This window comes from Triturus cristatus, chromosome 6 (genome assembly GCF_964204655.1).
Source record: "Triturus cristatus chromosome 6, aTriCri1.1, whole genome shotgun sequence".
Lineage (NCBI taxonomy): Eukaryota > Metazoa > Chordata > Amphibia > Caudata > Salamandridae > Triturus > Triturus cristatus.
The window spans coordinates 265,519,815-265,538,569 of record NC_140589.1 but is presented as its reverse complement, the minus strand read 5'-3'; the positions used below and the strand labels follow the sequence as shown (position 1 = coordinate 265,538,569).

Sequence of the window (18,755 nt, the reverse complement as noted above, 5' to 3'; positions counted from 1 at the left end):
AGCATCGAGGTGGGTCGTTGGGTGCTGGATTCGGGGTCACAGTCGCCGGGGGGACCTCCTCGGGGTCTTTGTCCACTCCAGCACAGGCCAGGCTTGGCGGGTGCAGAGTGTGCAGGGATCGCGGTTCCTGGCTGGTGCCAGGGGTTAGTTACTTGCTTGGAGCAGTGCCACTGCTCGTGGGAGTCCCAGATGCTCTGAGTCACAAGGTAGCCAGGTCCTGCGGGGTTTGTGAGGCTGCTGGCCACGGGAGATGCCGCAATTTAGCAGGAGCAGGTTCGAGTGTCGATAGGCCGGTAGGACTGGGGCCAAAGCAGTTGGTGTCTTCCTCTTGTTAGCACGGCAGGTCCTCTTTCTTCTTGCTCTTCTTTGCTGTTTTGGAATCTGGAATCTAAGGAAGGAAGGTTCAGGGTGCCCCTAAATACTACATTTAGGGGCGTTACAGGTAGGTAAAGGGCAGGGACCACTGGGTCCCTGCCCTGGGGTCGGTACACCCTCTATCCTGCCACTCTCCTGTGGGAGGGGGGCAGTGGCCTAGTCCTGATTGGGCAGGGCTCCCCATCTTCAAGATGGCGAGTGCCCGGAGATGTGCTTCACCTCGCCTCCCCCATCTGAGGGGTGGGGTTGGCAGAGGCTGGCACACCCCGTGTCCTTCCTTGGGGTTTCCAGCCAGTCTTCCCGCCAGAGTGGGGGTGTAGGACCGGTAGGGGCCAGTTGCTGAGTACAGCAAGTGGCCTGGAGAAGCTCACAAAGGCCGCATGACTTTGAAGCTTCCCCTGCCCATCCTGGGGGATGAGACCTAGCACCTCGCCCAGGATGTGCATTGTTGCAGGCCCAGCAGAGCGGATGGCTCTCTACCCAGGGGTCCAGCAACATGGCTGCTGTGTGGCAGCCTAGGCAGCTCCTCAGACCAGACGTGGGTTGTAGGTTAGGTTCAGGGGGCATCTCTAAGATGCTCTCTGTCATGCATTGGACATTAAATCCTGCACTGGCATCAGTGCGGGTTTAATGTGCTGAGAATTTTGATACCAAACTTCTCAGTCTTCAGTGAGCCATCATGGTGCTGTGGAGTTCGTGTTGACGATCTCCCAGCACCATATACTCCTAAATGGCAGCACTGCAGTTACAGTACCCAGGAATGGACCTGGGTACTGTAGGGGCACAGGGCTCATGCTCCGGTACCCAAACCACTGGCATAGGGCACCCAGCTAGAGGGGTGGCTGATGTATGCCAGGGCAGTGTATGTTGTGGGTATGGCACACAGGGATGTGTGCCATGTCGACTCTATGCTTTGTTCTATACCCAGACACAGCCTACAAGGTCAGTGTGTTTGTGTCAGGGTACAGGGCCTCTAAGGGTGGCATAATAAGTGCTGCAGCCCTTAGGGGCCTTCCCTGGTCACAAGGCCCTGGGTACCTAGGTTACCATTTACCAGGGGCTGACATGTGGCCAGGGTTTGCCAAAGTGGGTTTTAGGTTTCAGCATAATATTTAGGAAAGGAACATAGGCACTGGGCACCTGATTGGCAGGAGCCCAGGGCACACTCAGTCAAAGTATATTCAGCAAAAAGTGGGGGCATACCATGCAAGAAAGATGGCACTTTCTCACACCCATCAATCACTGATCTCCACCCCAGAGCCCGCAATGAGATTGGACAGTGATAGCTCACTGGAGAGGCCGCATATACACCACAGGTTCCCGCAAACATTAAACTGGGCACGGTTTTGGGATTTGATGCACTTTGACTTGATGTGACCTGGGTCCCTGCCAATCAGGTTCCCAGGGCCTGTGTACTTTCCCCGAAACTAACCCAATTGGCATCTCTGGCCACAGGTCAGCCCCTGTAAAATGGTATCACAAGTACCCAGGGCACTGTGACCAGGGAAGACCTCTAAGGATTGCAGCAATTATTGTGCCACTTTTAGAGACCCTGTACCTTTACACACACACTGCCTTTGCAGGCTGCATGTTTTGGTGCTGAAAAAAGTGAAGAGTTGACATGGCACACATCCCTGTGCGCCATACCTACAACCCACTGCCCTGGCATAGATCAGTCACCCCTCTAGCTGTGTGTTCTATACCTGTGGTGAGGTTACAGGTGTATGAGCCTTGTACCCCTACAGTGTCTAAGTCCATTCTTAGACAATGTAAGTGCAGTGCTGCCATTAAGAGTATATGGTGCTGGGAGCTTGTCATTAAGAACTCCACAGCCCAACAATGGCTACACTGAAAACTGAAGTTTGGTATCAAACTTCTCAGCACATTAAACCCACACTGATTCCAGTGTGGGATTTAATGAAAAATGCACACAGAGGGCATCTTAGAGATGCCCCCTGAAAAACGTCCAGCCTCTGGTGGGTTCCCTGACTGTTACACATCAGCCTGCCACCATGAGACATGTTTCTGGACCCTAGGGTAGGAGCCTTTGCTCTCTGAGTCCAGAAACAAAGCCTTTCCTGGACGGAGGTGTTCACACCTCCCCAGGCCAGGAAGAGCCATCTGTGGCAGGGGAGCTTCAAAGGCCTGGCAGCCTTTGTAATGCGACCTCCAGCCCCTCCAGCTCTCAGGAGCAGGCCCCCTTCCTGTCTCCCCTCCTTTTCGGCGGGAAGACAGGCGGGAAAACCTAGCCAGGCTAGAAGGTATGCCCACCTCTGCCAACTACATTACTCAGGTGGGGGAGGCGAGGTGAAGCCCAATCTTCAGTGCCTGCCATCTTGCAGATGGCAGGCACTCCCCAATCAGGACTAGAGATTGTGCTCACTCCCCCACGTGGGGCGAGCACACCAAGGGTGTAGTTGGCATTGGCTACTGACCTCGAGACCCCTAAAACGCCCACTAAATATACTATATTTTGGGGGCAGCCCTGAACCAAGAAAGTAGATTCCCGCAACCTAAGACTAAAAAAGACGAAAGAAGATGCCCAGCAGAGGAGACTGTAGAGAACAACTGACTTGGCCCCAACCCTACAGGCCCGTCTGCAGTTTCCAGAGATCCTGCGCCAATAATCGTTGTCCTGCAGCCAGCGACCTCCAGAACCCCTGGGAGGACTGACTGCCTTCAACTTCCTACAAGACCGGGCCGACCCTCGGCCACAGAGGGCTGTACGCCCTATTCTCACCTTCTCACTTCTGGGAAGCTAGCTAATTCTAGAAGAAGCAATTTAAGTTGTTCACAGAAAGCCCATATGGTCCTGCAACTCTGTGGTGCTGATACAGACAAGCCGTTCACAGGCCGGGTCGCATGAGGGACAATTGCACCGGGAGATTGCCCATACCCCAGAATGGGTACTTACTGGTTAGGTGCCGGAGCTGTCAGCGGAATCTCCTCCTCTTCCTCCTTGTATTCCGGCATGTCTAAAAAGTCAGGCTCCTCAGCAGCTCTTGAGGCTCCGGGTGGAGGAGGCAGTGGTGAGAAGGTGGGCCCAGCTTCAGGGGAAGGACCGATAGGATGATCTCCCGCTGAGGAAGAGAGTGGCAGGAGTGGCTGCAACACCGGCAACTTCCCCCAAACCGGGGGCGGATCCACGCCAGCCTCCGCCAACATCGCAGGGAGCGGCGGTTGCAGGCCCCCAGCATAGGAAACAGGCACAGCGGTGCACACACTGGGCAGGGAGCACTACCAGGAGTTGAGCCTTCCAAACAGATGAGGAAAAGGGGGACAAGACCCACGGCAGGCGACACGGCACAGGGAGGTGTGGTGCGTGCCAGGCCTCTGTTGCTGCTTGGAACCTGTGCGTGCTCCCCAGTATGTCGCCAGCACGCCTTCTTCTGGCTACTAGCTGTGCGTGCACTGTCCCAGCCGCAGTCACAGCTGGACACCTCTCTTCTCAGCTGGATTCGCTGCCGGAGCCATGGAGGGGGTGGTTTATAGGTTCTATCTACCTTGGGAGCCCTTCCCCGTTGAACAAGCACCGACGAGTGGCGGCGACGAGGGTAGCACGTCGCCGTGCCTAACAGGAAAAACTGTATAAAGGAAATAGTACATGTACGGTGTAACAACCAGGTCAAGGGGCCAGTAGCCATGGGAGGTTACAAATGACGATATTGACGTTACTAAGGAGGGTCTAATAAGCCTATTAAGGACTCAGATGCCAGCACTTACAAAGGACACAAGCCAATGAAAAATAAGGGCAGAGGAGTGTGCAGGGCGTCTCTCCTGTACTGAAATACCACAGATCATCCCCAGAACAGCGCTTGCGCGCCGGTTAAGGCTCGACCTAAAAATAGTGAGAATCCACGCTGAGTATCTATACACCTAATTTTTATTATATATCTTATTATACCTAGCCACTTCTGCCTGGATTACTCTGGTTGCGCTTGAATATTAGTCAAAACACATAGTTACAATGCTAGATTTATGAAAACCTAAGGAGAAAATGTTTCAGTCAGAAATCGCAATGCAAGTTTGTCCATCACATATGCGAAATAGCCAATGTGGAAGGGCAATCTTCAAGAAGACAAATAATTAAATTACACATCTCATAGCTGGAGCTTCCACATAATACTGCATCAAGATGACATGTTCTATGACATCACTAATGACATCATCCAACCTTCTTTTCAACACATTACTCTATAAACTAGTGTGGCATATGAGCAGCGGGATGTTGAGGCTCCCCTCCCTAAGCCTTCTTGGTCCCAGGGGACCCCATCCCCTGGGGCCAAATTCCAATAAAAAAGGGATGGTGCCGTGCGGCCCCTCCGCCCGAGTCTTTGTAGGCTCTGAGGATCCTATCCCATGGGGCCTCTTTAAATTATAGATGGGTGGCCACCCAGTTCACCCACCAAGCAACATATGTTAAGGGGACGGGACACACAGCCCCCTCCCTAAGCCTCATAAGGCTCTGTGAAAACCCATCCTAGGGGGCCTAATTAATTTAAAAAGGGAAGGGGGCCGCAGGGCCTCCCTGAGCCTTATTAGGCCATGGAGATCCCATCCCTGTGAGAAAGTGGCTCTGTATATACTGTTCCTTAATAGGTACAGGGTGTACAGAGTCCACAGTCCCCAGGGTTTGAGAGAGGTTAAAGTTAGATATAACCTTACTCTCTAAAGTGGTAGCTTGGTCGAGCAGTAAGGCAGTATCAGAGGACAGTGTAAAGCATTTGTTGTACACACTCAGTTAGCAAATGGTCTCACACACTCAATAACTGAACTCTAGGGCCAATGATTTATATATATGTTTTATTTTAGAACCAACACTTGGATTTAAAATATACTTTCTCAGCAGGAGATGTTTCATATAAATACTTTTGCAATATGCAATAGACTTTTGTAAACAGTTACAAGTGGTTGCAGTAGGCAACTCTATTTCTAAACACAACAATACATTGAGCTCAATGGTAAATTCAAGTTATTTGCAACAGATTACTTTTTAGATTACTTTGGTAATTCCAGGACTGGATCCTAGATTCAGTCCTGGGTCAGTTCTCAGAATCAAGTGATGAAAGTCGACTTAATTACTGTAATGATTCCCTATGGAAGAAAATTCAGGATTAAAGGTACAGTATGTTCTCGTTACTTTTGTAATCCAGTACTGGGTGCCTAGACTCAGTACTGGGACCTTTATCCAAAACAGGTAAGTAACTACTTTTTTTTCAGATATTATACGATTTTTGAAGAATATTTACAGATTGCAGAAATCGACACTTAAAAGAAATTTCACAGAAAAACAGTCAATGGTTTCCTATGGAAGAAAATTGAATCAAGGGTAAGTACAGTTGTAAGGATTTTTCAGAGTCAGTGCTGGGCACCAAGATCCAGCACTGGGAGCTCACCTAAGAGCAGGTGAGTAAATTCGTTTTTGTCACTCGGCTGATTTTTGGTGAATATTTTAAGATTTGAAAAGTCCACACTTAGAAGAAATTTCAGGAAAAAGCCAGTCAATGTTACCCTATGAGGAAAATAGAGTTTGCGGTTTAAGGGTAAGTACTCGACTGGCAGAGTTGAGGTTCTGGGCACAGACTCAGGGGTCTCCCAGGGACAGGTAGGTACAGTTGGTTCACCCTCAGCGGCTCTAGGGCGGCCGGGTGCAGAGAGAGTTAGGCCCAATGTTATCCTACGAGGGATAGGGGGGCCTTGTTTGGTGGCTGCGGACTGGCAAGCCACGCGGCTGTGGGAGCTGGGCTTCTGGTCACTTACTCAGGGCAAGTGGGTAGGTAGGTGTAGAGTTTTCACTGCCAGGGCCACTCGGGCGGCTGGGTGCAGAGGGCTTTTGATCCTTCGGGCGCTCAATGGATTTCAATGGAAAATCTCCGGTTTAGAAAAAGACTGCAAGCTCGGGGACGAGGATTCTTCAGGTGCCACCACCACTTCGAGAGGTAAGTTGGGTAGTTGGAGGATAGGTAGGTACCCCAGGATTGGGCACAGGGGGCCGCGGGGCACCGCGCGCAGGGATGCCTTTTGGTGTTGGGAAATCTTACCCTCTGTTGATCGCGGTAGGGGGGGCACCTTGTTCTGAGGCTGCAGGCTTCTTCAGGAGTGTCAAGGGAGGTCCTTGGGTGCCGGACTCGGGGTCACAGTCGCCGTGGGGTCGTCCTCAGGGTCTTTGTTCGCTCCGGCACTGGCCAGGCTCGGCTGGTGCAGAGTGTGCTGGGTTCGCGGTTCCGGGCTGCTGCCAGGGGTTAGAGATAGGTTTCGAGTAGAGCCTCTACTCATGGGAGTCCCAGGGGCTTAGAGCCAAAAGGTAGCCAGGTCCTCCGGGGTTGGTGAGGTTGCTAGCCACAAGAGATGCCGGGTTGGAGCAGGAGCAGGTTCGAGGGTCGACAGGCCGGTAGGGCTGGGGCCAAAGCAGTTGGTGTCTTCCTCTTTTCAGCAGCTGCAGGGCAGGTCTTCTTTCTTCTTGCTCTTCGTAGTTTTGAATCTGAAATCTGGGGAAGGAAGGTTCAGGGTGCCCCTAAATACTAGATTTAGGGGCGTTACAGGTAGGTGAAGGGCAGGGACCAATGGGTCCCCGTCCTGGGGTGGGTACACCCCCTATCCTGCCGCTCTCCTGTGGGAGGGGGGCAGTAGCCTAGTCCCGATAGGGTAGGGCTCCCCATCTTCAAGATGGCGAGAGCCCGGAGATGTGCTTCACCTCGCCTCCCCCACCTGAGGGGTGGGGTTGGCAGGCTGGCACATCCCCTGTCCTTATTTGGGGTTTCCGGCCAAAGCTTCCCGCCAGAGTGGGGGGTTGCAGGGGCATGGGGAAGCTCACAGAGGCGGCATGCCTTTGAAGCTTCCCCCTGCCCATCCTGGGGGAGGAGATTTAGCACCTCGCCCAGGATGTGCATTGTTGCAGGACCAGGAGAGCAGGGGCTCTCCTACCCAGGGGTCCAGCAACCTAGGCAGCCTCAGACCAGACGTGGATTTGTAGGTTAGGTTTAAGGGGGCACCTCTAAGATGCCCTCTGGGGTGCTGGGTACATTAAATCCCACACTGGCATCAGTGTGGGTTTAATGTGCTGAGAAGTTTGATACCAAACTTCTCAGTCTTTAGTGTTGCCCTTATGGTGCTGTGGAGCTCGTGTTTGACAAGTTCTCAGCACCATGTACTCTTAAATGGCAGCACTGCACTTACAGGGCTCAGGAATGGACCTGGGCACAGGGCTCCTGCTCCTGTGCCCACACCATTGGCATAAGGCACCCAGCTAGAGGGGTGACTGATGTATGCCATGGCAGTGTAGGTGATGGGCATGGCACACAGGGATATGTGCCATGTCGACTTTGTTTTTGTCTTGCACCCAAACACTCAACCTGCAAAGGCAGTGTGTGTGTGTAAGGGTAGAAAGAAAGATCAAGAAACAAGAAGATCTGCCGTGCAGCTGCTAACAAGGAAGACACCAACTGATTTAGCCATAGCCCTACAGGCCTGTCGAACCAGGGACCCCTCCAACCGGGACCAGCAGAGGGTAAGATTTCCCGACGCCAAAAGGCACCCCTGTACCTGGCGCCCTGCTGCCCCCTGTGCCCAACTCCTGGGTGCCTACCAATCCTCCAACTAACCAACTTACCTCTCGAAGTGGTGGTTGCACCTGAAGAATCTTCGTCCCCGAGCTTGCAGCCTTGGTTCATTCCTGAGCTTCTCTACTGAAATCCATTGAGCGTCCGACGGCTCAAAAGCACCCTGCACCCAGCCGCCTGAGTGCCCCTGGCAGTGCAATCTCTACTCTACTCTACTTCCCCATTTGCCCTGAGCAAGTGACCTGGAGCCCAGCGCCCACAGCCGCGTGGCCTGCTAGCCAGCAGCCACCAACCAAGGGCCCCCTGCCTCCCATAGGATAACATTGGGCCTAACTCACTCTGCACCCGGCTGGCCCTGTGCCGCTGTGGATGTAACAACTGTCCTGACCCGATCCTGAGTCTATGCCCAAAACCTCAACCCTGCCAGTCGAGTACTTACCCAAAAGCCAATAACTCTTTTCTTCCATAGGGTAACATTGACTGGTTTCACTTGGAAATTCTTCTAAGTGTGGAGTTTCTAAACTTTGAAATATTCACCTAAAATCAACCGAGTAACAAAAACGAAAAGGCTCACCTGCTATCAGGAGAGATCACAGTCCTGGTGCCCAGCACTGACCCTTAAAAGTAATTACAACCATACTTACCGCTAACCCAATTTTCTTCCATAGGAAACCATTGACTGTTTTTCTGTGAAATTTCTTCTAAGTGTTGATTTTTGCAAACTACAAATATTCTTTAAAAATCGCACCAATTGTGAAAACGTAATTACTAACCTGTTTTAGATAGATGTCCCAGTGCTGAACCTAGGAGCCCAGTACTGGATTACAAAAGTAACGAGAACATACTTTACCTGTAACTTGAATTTTCTTCCATAGGAAACCATTGACTGTTTTTCTGTGATATTTCTTTTAAGTGTCGATTTTGCAAAGTTACAAATATTCGTTAAAAATCGCCTGTATAACCTAAACGCATTCTCTCAACTGCTTACAGGTGGTACACTAGTGCTGGATCCAGGATCCAATACTGAACTAGAAAAAGTAACAAAAACCCCACTTACCTGCTAAGTGAATTTCCTCCCGTAGATAACATTGGTGATTCTATTAGTAAAGGTTTCAAAGTGTCAACTTTTAAAATACCAAAATATTGCTTAAAAATCAGTAACTAAAACGTATTTATTCACCTGTTTTGAGGAACTGTCCCAGGACTGAATCTAGGAACCAGTCCTGGAGTTAGAAAAGTAATCCTTAAAGTAGCTAATCGCATTTAACTTGAAATTCCCATTGAGCTCAATGTATTATTGTGTTTGAAATTGTGTTGCCTATTGCAACCACTGTAACGAATAGTTTCTTACCTGTCGGTGTAGTTTTGCAGCTTGAAGATCTTTCTGGATTCACTATGCTGTGCATTATTCCGCGATCTGGTGGTTGGGTCCGGATTCGTAGTCTTTCCTTTGTTTTTTTTTGTAGCCCAGGTGGGCGTCGACGTCCCACCATTTGGTGCACCTCTCGTGACGTCGTCGTGCTTCCTGCGGAAGTCCCACCTTTGGGGCGCCATCTTCGGGTTCTTTTTTCCTCTCGTTTTCTTTTTCTTTTAACCCTAGGCGAATGATTAAATTACATGTCCACTTTTCTGTAGTATTTCATTCCTTCTGTTCTTCTTTGTTTTCCCCCCCTCTTCCTCCAGCCTCATCTTCCTGGCGGAGGTGGGTGGGTTCGCTAGTGAATCCAGAGAGATCTTCAAGCTGCAAAACTACACCGACAGGTAAGAAACTATTCGTTTTACAGCGTGAATCTTTCTGGATTCACTATGCTGTGCATAGACTTTGTAGCGGTTTGTTATCTTTGTGGCGGCTGGGTGGTAGATGAGCGTTGGTCGTTGAATATGTGTTGAAGCACCTTCTGTCCTACTTGTGCTTCCTTGTTCATCTGTATGTCCACGCAGTAGTGCTTGGTGAACGTGTGCACCGAAGCCCATGTTGCCGCCAGGCATATGTCCAGAATGGGCGTGTTTGCCAGAAAGGCAATGGTTGCCCCCTTCTTCCTTGTGGAGTGAGCTTGAGGCTCCTCCGTTAGCTCCTGTCCTGCCGGTTTGTGGCAAAACTGTATAGTCAGTGCAATCCATCTAGCAATGGTGCCCTTTGTCACTGGTCTACCCATGAAACTCGTTGCAAAGGACACAAAGAGCAGCTTAGTGTTTTTCTGTGCTCCTTGGTCCTCTCAATGTAGTGCATCACCGCTCTTCTAGCGTCTAGAGTGTGTAGAGCCTTTTCTGCGTTCGAAGTTGGGTTTTGAAAGAAACTCGGTATCTGAATACTCTGGTTCATATGGAACGCCGTTCTCAGGACAACCCTATCCTTGTGTATCTGTATGTAGGGCTCTTGTAGCGTTAGTGCTTGCAGCTCGCTCACCCTGCGTAGCGAGGTTATGGCTACCAGAAATACCGTTTTCATAGTCAACATTTGCATTGAGGCCTTGTGGATGGGTTCAAACGGTGCCTTCATAAGCTCCGTTAGGACCACGTTGAGGTTCCATGCCGGCGGCGGCAACCTCTTAGGTGGCGCGATTCTTTTCGCTCCTTCCATGAATCTCTTTACTACCTGCGACGTAAAGAAACTTCCACCTTTCTCCTCTCTTGTGTAGGCTACTATCGCCGCTAGGTGTACCCTTAGGGAGGTCGAGCATAGGTTACTTTTCAGAAGGTGCGTGAGGTATCTCAGCACTGTTGAGTCCTTTGTCATTTTATTTTGCAGCCCATTTTTCCTGCACCATATTGTAAATCTTTTCCATTTCGCACTATAGCATTTGCGTGTAGTTGGTCTCCTTGCCTCTCGCAGCACTCGCATAGTGCTTGGAGGAAATCTAAGGTCCGCAAACTCTAAGTCTTCAGGAGCCATGCCGCCAGGCTGAGGCTCTCTGGTTCTGGATGTAGAACCTCTCCGTTCTGCATGGAGAGCAGGTCCTTTCTTCTCGTGAATCTGTGGGGATTGCCTTGAGCCATTTCTAGAATTTGGGAGAACCAAGTCTGCCTTGCCCACTGTGGTGCCACCAGGATCAGTGTCATGTTGCTGGTTCTGCACTTGTCGAGCACCCTGTGTATCAGTGGTATCGGCGGAAAAGCGTAGGCAAATGTCCTTGACCAGCTTATCCATAGGGCATTCCCTTGGGATTGCTGATCTGGTTGCCTGGACGCGAAGCTTTGGCATTTTGCATTCTGGCGTATTGCAAACAGGTCTATTGTGGGAGTTCCCCATTTCTGGAAAAGCTTCTGCGTTTCGTGCCCATTGAGCTCCCACTCGTGTGAAGCCGAGGTCTGCCTGCTTAGCCAGTCTGCCTCCACATTGTCCTTCCCTGGTAGGTGAATTGCCAGCAGGTCTATCTTGAGAGGTATGGCCCATCTCCAAATCTCCTGTGCCAGAGTGGAAAGGGGGAACGACTGTGTCCCACCCTGTTTGTTGATATAAAACATGGTTGTGGTGTTGTCCGTTTTAATCAACACTCTCTGGTTGTACAGGTGCTTCTGGAATGCCTTCAGGGCTAGCAGGACAGTCTTCAATTCCAGGTAATTGATATGTCTGACCGCATCTGCCGGAGCCCACAGACCCCTCACTCTGAGTTTGTCCATGTGTGCTCCCCATCCCCCTTGAGATGCGTCCGTGGTGATGGTCACAGTTGGGTTTGGTGGTGCCAGGCTTTTTCCTGTAGTTATGTTGTCCCTGTTCCACCAAGTTATCCCTTCCTGCACTGCATGCGTAACACCCACTAGATCTTCCCAACTTCCGCTTGCTTGTGACCATTGCTGTTGTAGCCATTCTTGGAATGGTCTCATGTGAAGTCGTACATTTGGGACCAGGTGGATACATGACGCCATCATCCCCATGATCTTGCTCACTGTTCTCACGCGTCTCCTTCAGTAGGGCTGCTGCTCTCCTGTCGCCGTTCTGTTTATGGTGTTGATCTTTGCTCCCAGGAAAATCTTCACCTGTTCTGGCTTCATTGATGACTTCCCCCAGTGTATCGAGAACCCCAGGTTCGTCAGTGTCTTTGTCACCCGTGCTGCGTGTTTCTCCAACTTCTCGTGGGTGTTTGCTTTGATCAGCCAGTCGTCTAGGTGAGGGTACACATGAATCCCCTTCCTTCGTAGGTATGCTGCGACTGCCGACAGGCATTTCGTGAATACCCTTGGTGCTGATTTCAGGCCGAAGGCCAGGGTCGTGAATTGGTAATGATCCTGGTTGATGCTGAATCTTAAAAGACTTTTGTGCCTTCTGTTTATTGAGATGTGCAGGTAGGTATCTTTGAGATCCACGGTGGACATGAAGTCTCCGTCCCTTATTTGGGGCAGCACCTCCTGTAGTGATGTCATTTTGAACTTCTGTGTTCTGATGAATTTGTTTAGGTATCGCAGGTCCAGGATGGGTCTGAGATTTCCGTCTACTTTCGGTACCACGAAGTAGTTTGAGTAGACCCCTTTGTTCCTTTCCTTGTAAGGGACTGGCTCGATGGCTCTCTTTTCGAGCAGCTTCAGTGTTTCCTCTCTGAGTTGAGCAAGCTCTTGACCTGAGCGTTGCCTTCTTTTTGGTTTTCTGTTTGGAGGCGTTTCCTCCAAGTCCACGCAGTAACCGTGTTGCATGACGTTCAGTATCCACTTGTCTGTGGTTATACGTTGCCATTCCTGTAGGTAGAGTCCCAGTCTTCCGCCTACCGGTGTTGGATGCTCGTAGGCGATCGGGTCTCGTCCCCCCCCCCGTTGTTTTTGCATTGCGCCTCACCCCTGGGGGTATGTTGGGGGTGAGCGTCCCCATGCGTGCAGTCACTTAGATGAGGGTTGGTCACCCCCTCGTCTCCTTTGGCCACGTCTGTTTCCCCTCCCGCGAAAGGACTGGCCCCGAGGCTGGTACTGCCAGTTTTGTTTTTGCTGACCTTGCTGGCTGTGACTGTCACCCTGCTGTCCTTGCTGGAACGTCTGGTGCGACGCTCCCTGCTGGTTACCTCCTCTATTTTTAATAACCCCACTACATTAGACACCCTTCCTGCTATAGATGCTAAAACTTTTTCAACTCTCCTGGTACGGGTTAAGTCTGGATCACCCGATGACATCTGCCCACCCCACATTTTTACAGAGATTGGGCACTCTATCCCTCACGGGATCCTCTCTCTGCTTAACGACTCACTTAACCAGGGAAAGGTACCGGCAGGATTTAAGCATGCTCTATTGATTCCCCTGATCAAAAAACCCAGTCTTGATCCTCACGATCCATCTAATTACCGCCCGATATCCCTGCTGCCATTCCTATCAAAAATCCTGGAGGCACACGTTGCTAGCTGTCTTTCTAGCTTCGTTGAAACCACTGGATATCTGGAGCATAACCAAGCTGGGTTTCGACCAGGGCATTCAACCGAGATGGTGACACTGGCGGTCCAGAATGTACTAAGAAGCAATGCAGATAGGGACATTCACCAAGCATTGGTACTTCTCGACCTATCGGCCGCATTCGACACGGTCGACCACACCATCTTGGTCGACCGTGTCGAACAGGCTGGCCTGAGAGGCTCGGCACTTAGATGGCTGAAGTCATTTATCTCGGAGCGTACCCAGGCAGTGAGATTGGGAACTTTTACAGCGCCCAAAATCAAAAATGAATGTGGAGTCCCCCAAGGCTCGTCCCTGTCCCCACTTTTGTTTAATTTGTACTTACGACCCTTGTTATTTTCATTAAAAAAGTTTAGCGCCTTAATTTTTAACTATGCAGATGATCTGCAACTGATCTTCTGTCTGGACTCCCCTGGCGCTGCCACCGAATTTCGGGAGGTCATGGTTCACATTCAGAGATGGATGGGCCTAAATCATCTGAAACTCAACCCAGGCAAAACTGAACTGATTTTGCCTGGGAAGAGTGAACTGCATTGGGGACCACACTTCTGGCCTCCAGAAATGGGAGATCCTCCAGCTAAATCCCAAACATTTAAGAGCTTAGGTATCACTTTTAATGAAGATCTTTCGCTCAAAAGCCAGGTAGGGACTGTGGTATCTGCAAGTTTCTTCCAACTTTGCAAGATTAAGAAGATCGCCCACCTTTTAACCCACCCTGCTCTGATTCAGGTCATCATTGCTCTTGTGCTGTCCCGTTTGGATTATTCCAATAGTTTATATCTGGGCCTACCGGCGGGGCAGCTCAAGAGACTCCAACTGGTTCAGAACCAAGCGGCCAGGTTGATCTGTAAAATTCCTAAGTGGCAGTCTATTAGACCTGGACTGGCCAGTCTCCACTGGCTGCCTGTAGCGCAGAGAGCAGCATTTAAAGCGGGATGCATTATCTTCAGGGCTCTACAAGGTAAGGGCCCTGGATTCATTAGCTGCCTGCTGGTCAGTTACACTCCCTCCCGTGCTCTCCGTTCTGGCCAAAAGAATTTGTTAGTCGTGCCCCGGATCAGGAAACAACGTCAGGGAGGAGGATCTTTCCACTTCCTAGCTTCCTCCCTGTGGAACTCCTTGCCACTGCCACTAAGACTCCACGAAGATCTGTTAGCCTTTAGACAGGCTTTTAAGACTTGGCTCTTTAAGCAAGCTTATCCTTAGTTAAATTTTCTTTTTTTCTGTCACATGTTATGTTTTGCTAGTCTTCCACAGCGCCATGAAGCCTACGGGCGTACGTGCGCTTAATAAATTTAATTTAACATAACATAACATAACCGTAGGGTCTCCTAGTTGGAGTGCCTCTTCTCATCCCCCTGAACTGTAGGGCCCCCATGGACCTCGCCGTCTCGTTCTCTTTCTTCAGCTGGGTGAGCTTTTCGTCCACTGTTGCCCCGAATAGCGTTTCCCCGTTGAAAGGAGTGTTTAGTATGTTGCTCTGCACCTCCTGTTTGAATCCAGAGATTCTCAGCCAGGCCTGTCTTCGTTCGGTGATCCCTATGGCCATCAGTCTGCTTGAAGTTTCCGCCCCGTCCAATGCAGTCTTAATGCATGAGTTGGCTATGTTTTTACCTTCTTCCACAAGGTGGGAGGCTCTTTGGCGGTACTCTTCAGGGAGGTGTTTGACTAGTTCCCTCATCTCGTCCCAGTGCTGGTACTGGTGTCGATTGAGAAGCGCATTGGAGTTCGCCATGCGCCAGTGCATTGCGGCGTTCCTTTCGACCTTCCTCCCAGTGAGGTCCATCCTCCTGCTTTCCTTATCGGGGGGTGGCCCCGAGGTCGCTGGCACGTTGGCCCTTCTCCTGGCCGTGGAAGCGATGATGGAGTCGGTCGTGACCGCTCCCTTGATGTAAGGCGGGTCCAGGGAGGAGTGCTTGTACTTCTTCTCCGTCCTGGGCGTGATGGACCGGCATGTTGCTGGTTCCTTAAAGGCCTCCTTTCCTTGGTTCATTACACTTTGGAGCATGGGAAGGAACTGGCTCCTCGTCTGAATGGGGAGCAGAGTCTCGAGAAGGAAATCAGCTTTCGGTTTCTTCTCGTCCAGTTTTACCCCAAAGGCTGCTGCAGCACTCCTGACGACCATATTGTACACCCCGATGTCGTCGGGCGGCGAAGGCCTCGAAGGATACGTGTCCACGGGCTCTTCGGGATTTTAGGCGTCGATGTCTTGCCATTCCAGCTCGTGAGTGGTTGATGGCGCCGAGCTGCTGGTCATCTTCCTCGTCTTCGCCTTCATAGTAGGGGCCTTCTTCCTCCTCCTCAGGATCTCTCGGCAGCCCATCGGCGTCGAATTCGTCCTGTTCCTCGATCTCGACGACGTCCGTCGACTGAGTCGTTGGAATTCTGAATTGTTTCGTTTTGGCGTCGAACTCCTTCTTCCTCTGAAGGATGCTCTCCATCTCCGCCTCGAGCCTTCTCTTCTTTTTCTCCATCTCGGAGATGCTTTCGACGTCGACCGCAGGTCTTTTCGACGGAGCTTGCGTCGACGCTGGCTTGTCTTTCTGCGTCGAACGCCCCGTTTCGTGGGCTATCTTCGACGAACTCTGCCTTTCGGCATCTGGGAGTCCTTTTCGCAGGATCCGCTCGGCCTTTTGTCTATGGATCCATCCTTGGTCGTCGAAATTTTCGGCGCCGGTGCTCCTTTTGAGGACTTTGACTCAGATTTTCGAGAGTCACTCTCAGGTTTTCGAGGCCCTTTCGGGGGTTTTGAACTCGACGATTCTCTTACCTCGTCAGGCGTTTTCTTGTCGGTCTCTACGACCGTGAAGCTTTCAGGTCCCTCGGCGATGTTGTCCTTATCGTCGGTGGAGAGGCCCAGATCGTAAAGCGACGGGGCCTTACCCTTGCCTTCCATGCTGAAGTTGGCTCTTCTCTGGCGTTCTCTCACTCGGAGCGTCTTCGGCGCGAAAGCTGAACAGGCGTTGCAGTCCTTGCTTGGGTGGTCGATCGGTAGGCAAAGGTTGCAGACCGGATGCTGGTCCTTCTGCGCACACTTGTGGTGGCAGTTAGGGCAGAATTTGAATGGTGTCTTGTCCATTGCGCTCAGAGCCTCTGAGTGCGCATTTTCCAAGGGCGTCGAAGAAAAGACGTGAAAACTCTTCCTTCTTCGCGTCCCGGATGGAAGTTATTCCTCTCTGTGTGATCAGTAGTTCTTTCCTCGACGAAACTCGCGTTTTCTCCTTCTTCCTTCGATTGAAATCCTGGAGCTTCTCGATGACGATCCAGACCCAACGGCGGAAAAAAGAATCTGAAGATGGCGCCCCAAAGGTGGGACTTCCGCAGGAAGCACGACGACGTCACGAGAGGTGCACCAAATGGTGGGACGTCGACGCCCACCTGGGCTACAAAAAAACAAAACAAAAAAAAAAACAAAGGAAAGACTACGAATCCGGACCCAACCACCAGATCGCGGAATAATGCACAGCATAGTGAATCCAGAAAGATTCACGCTGCAAAACTATTATATTCAAAAGTCTATTGCCTATTGAAAAGTATTTATGTAAAGCATCTCATTCTAAGAAAGTATATTTTAATTCCAATTGTTGGTTCGAAAATAAAACAAGCATATATTTTTTATATATAAACCATTGGCCTAGAGTTCAGTTATTGAGTGTGTGAGACCATTTGCTGACTGAGTGTGTGCAACAAATGCTTTACACTGTCCTCTGATACTGCCTTACTGCTCGACCAAGAGAGTAGAGAGTAAGGTTATATCTAACTTTAGCCTCTGCCAAACCTCTGGGGACTGTGGACTCTGTACACACTGTACCTATTTGGGAACAGTATATACAGAGCCACTTTCCTACAGGTCCCTAGGGCTACCATCGAAGAGGGGGTGCGCACCCCCCTCACCTTACTTAAGGTACCCAGCCCCAGAGGAAGGGGTTTCCGGGGCCCAAAATGGGCTCTGGTAGGAGGGCACTACTCCCGCTCGCTCTCCAAACATATCTTTTTTTGTATATGGCTGGCACTGAATAAGTGTCTTTTGATCAACTATTCGTCATATCTAAATTTACCAGAAAAACATGCAGAAGGAGGAGGAACAGAGCTTGAACAAAAAAGGTCAGTTCTCTAAACAATTTAATAAGATAAAGAGAAGAAATATTCAACAATAAGGGTGTAGGAATACATTGGTAATAAACACCCATAAGAAAATCACTTGCTTACTGCCGCCCATTTCATATACCACCCCAACACTGAAAACCTTTATTAATAAGTTTTTCTACTTAATACAAAATAGAAACAGGAGGACAGAAAATTAAACCTTACCTGGACAAGTTGTTCTGTGTGCTGATGTAATTCTTCCAGAATGGGCAGTGTCTGTTCAGCAGTGCAATGCTCCAAAATGCGCTGTATCACTCTACAGCCATAGGGATGAGTTGAAAGAACATATACCTTGAAGAAAGAAAACACTTAAAATCTTTTGGAAAGATGTATCCAGAGAAACTAAAACATTGTTTCTATTTGAGCCAAACATTTCATTTGAAATTTTACAACCAAGTTACCTAATAGACCAAAATAAATTGACAGTACCCATTCTTGAGGGTTTGGGGACCTGCAGGTCACTAACACCGCAAAGAAGAAATTGTGATAAGAAAAAACACATTGACCGTAAGCAGTTGTAACAGCTATGAATGGGATCGAAAGGCATACTGTAACGTCCTGGCTTTCTCGGGGTTGGGACAAACAGACGACGGACCAGAGAAATGGAGGTTTAAGGATGATTTAATAAACAGATAAACAACTACAGACAACAAAGAATACCGGTACTGGAATCACCAGTTAAAGTACGATACCCATTCACAGCTCGTCTAACCGTCCTCCGCATACACACCGGACCCGGTATGCTCCAACGGAGGGCACAGTGCTAAGCAGTGGCCGACAATGCCACTCGACCGCTGTGAAGGGTAGTTCCAAGGTTGTGGAATCTACGGGGGGGCACGTGGGAGTCACCCGGCCGGGCTCTCTACCACCTGGGAACAGCCGCTCTACCAGTATCCCCCAGAGTACTGCCACAACACAGACGCTGGGAACACCTCCTAGTGTGCGTCTCTTGTATCCGGGTTTAAGTGATGATACCCAAGGTGGCGCAGAGAATGGATGGGAGCAGCCGCTCTACCTATCCCAGTTCTCCTACGAGTGTCGATGGCTAAGACGCGGAAACACCTCCTGGATAGCGTCTTAGCTATAAGCGTGTGTTTACCCAAGGAACGAGGGTTGGGAGCTTCGGCTCGCACCAACCTCGTTTTCTCCAAATTGTCAGGCCGTTGGGAGCTTCGGCTCTACCAACAGGACTTGTGCCCAATGACGTTGCATACGGCTCTCAGAACGGGACAGGACACGGGCAGGAAGCACACGCTAGCACCTCTCCTCCGCTCCTTAGAATGTTCCTTCCGCCGCTCAACTCAC

At 50.3% G+C, this 18,755-nt stretch overlaps 1 protein-coding gene across 2 annotated transcripts in view; it reads right to left on the bottom strand.

The window, feature by feature from the left end:
• The window catches only part of PUM2 (pumilio RNA binding family member 2), an 886,789-nt gene that overhangs the window by 160,511 nt on the left and 707,523 nt on the right, over positions 1-18,755 (bottom strand). For both annotated transcript variants that reach the window (XM_085610624.1, XM_085610625.1), the window contains exon 18: positions 17,616-17,741. In XM_085610624.1, coding sequence (XP_085466750.1) covers positions 17,616-17,741 — 126 coding nt within the window. The remainder of the gene's footprint in view (positions 1-17,615; positions 17,742-18,755) is intronic.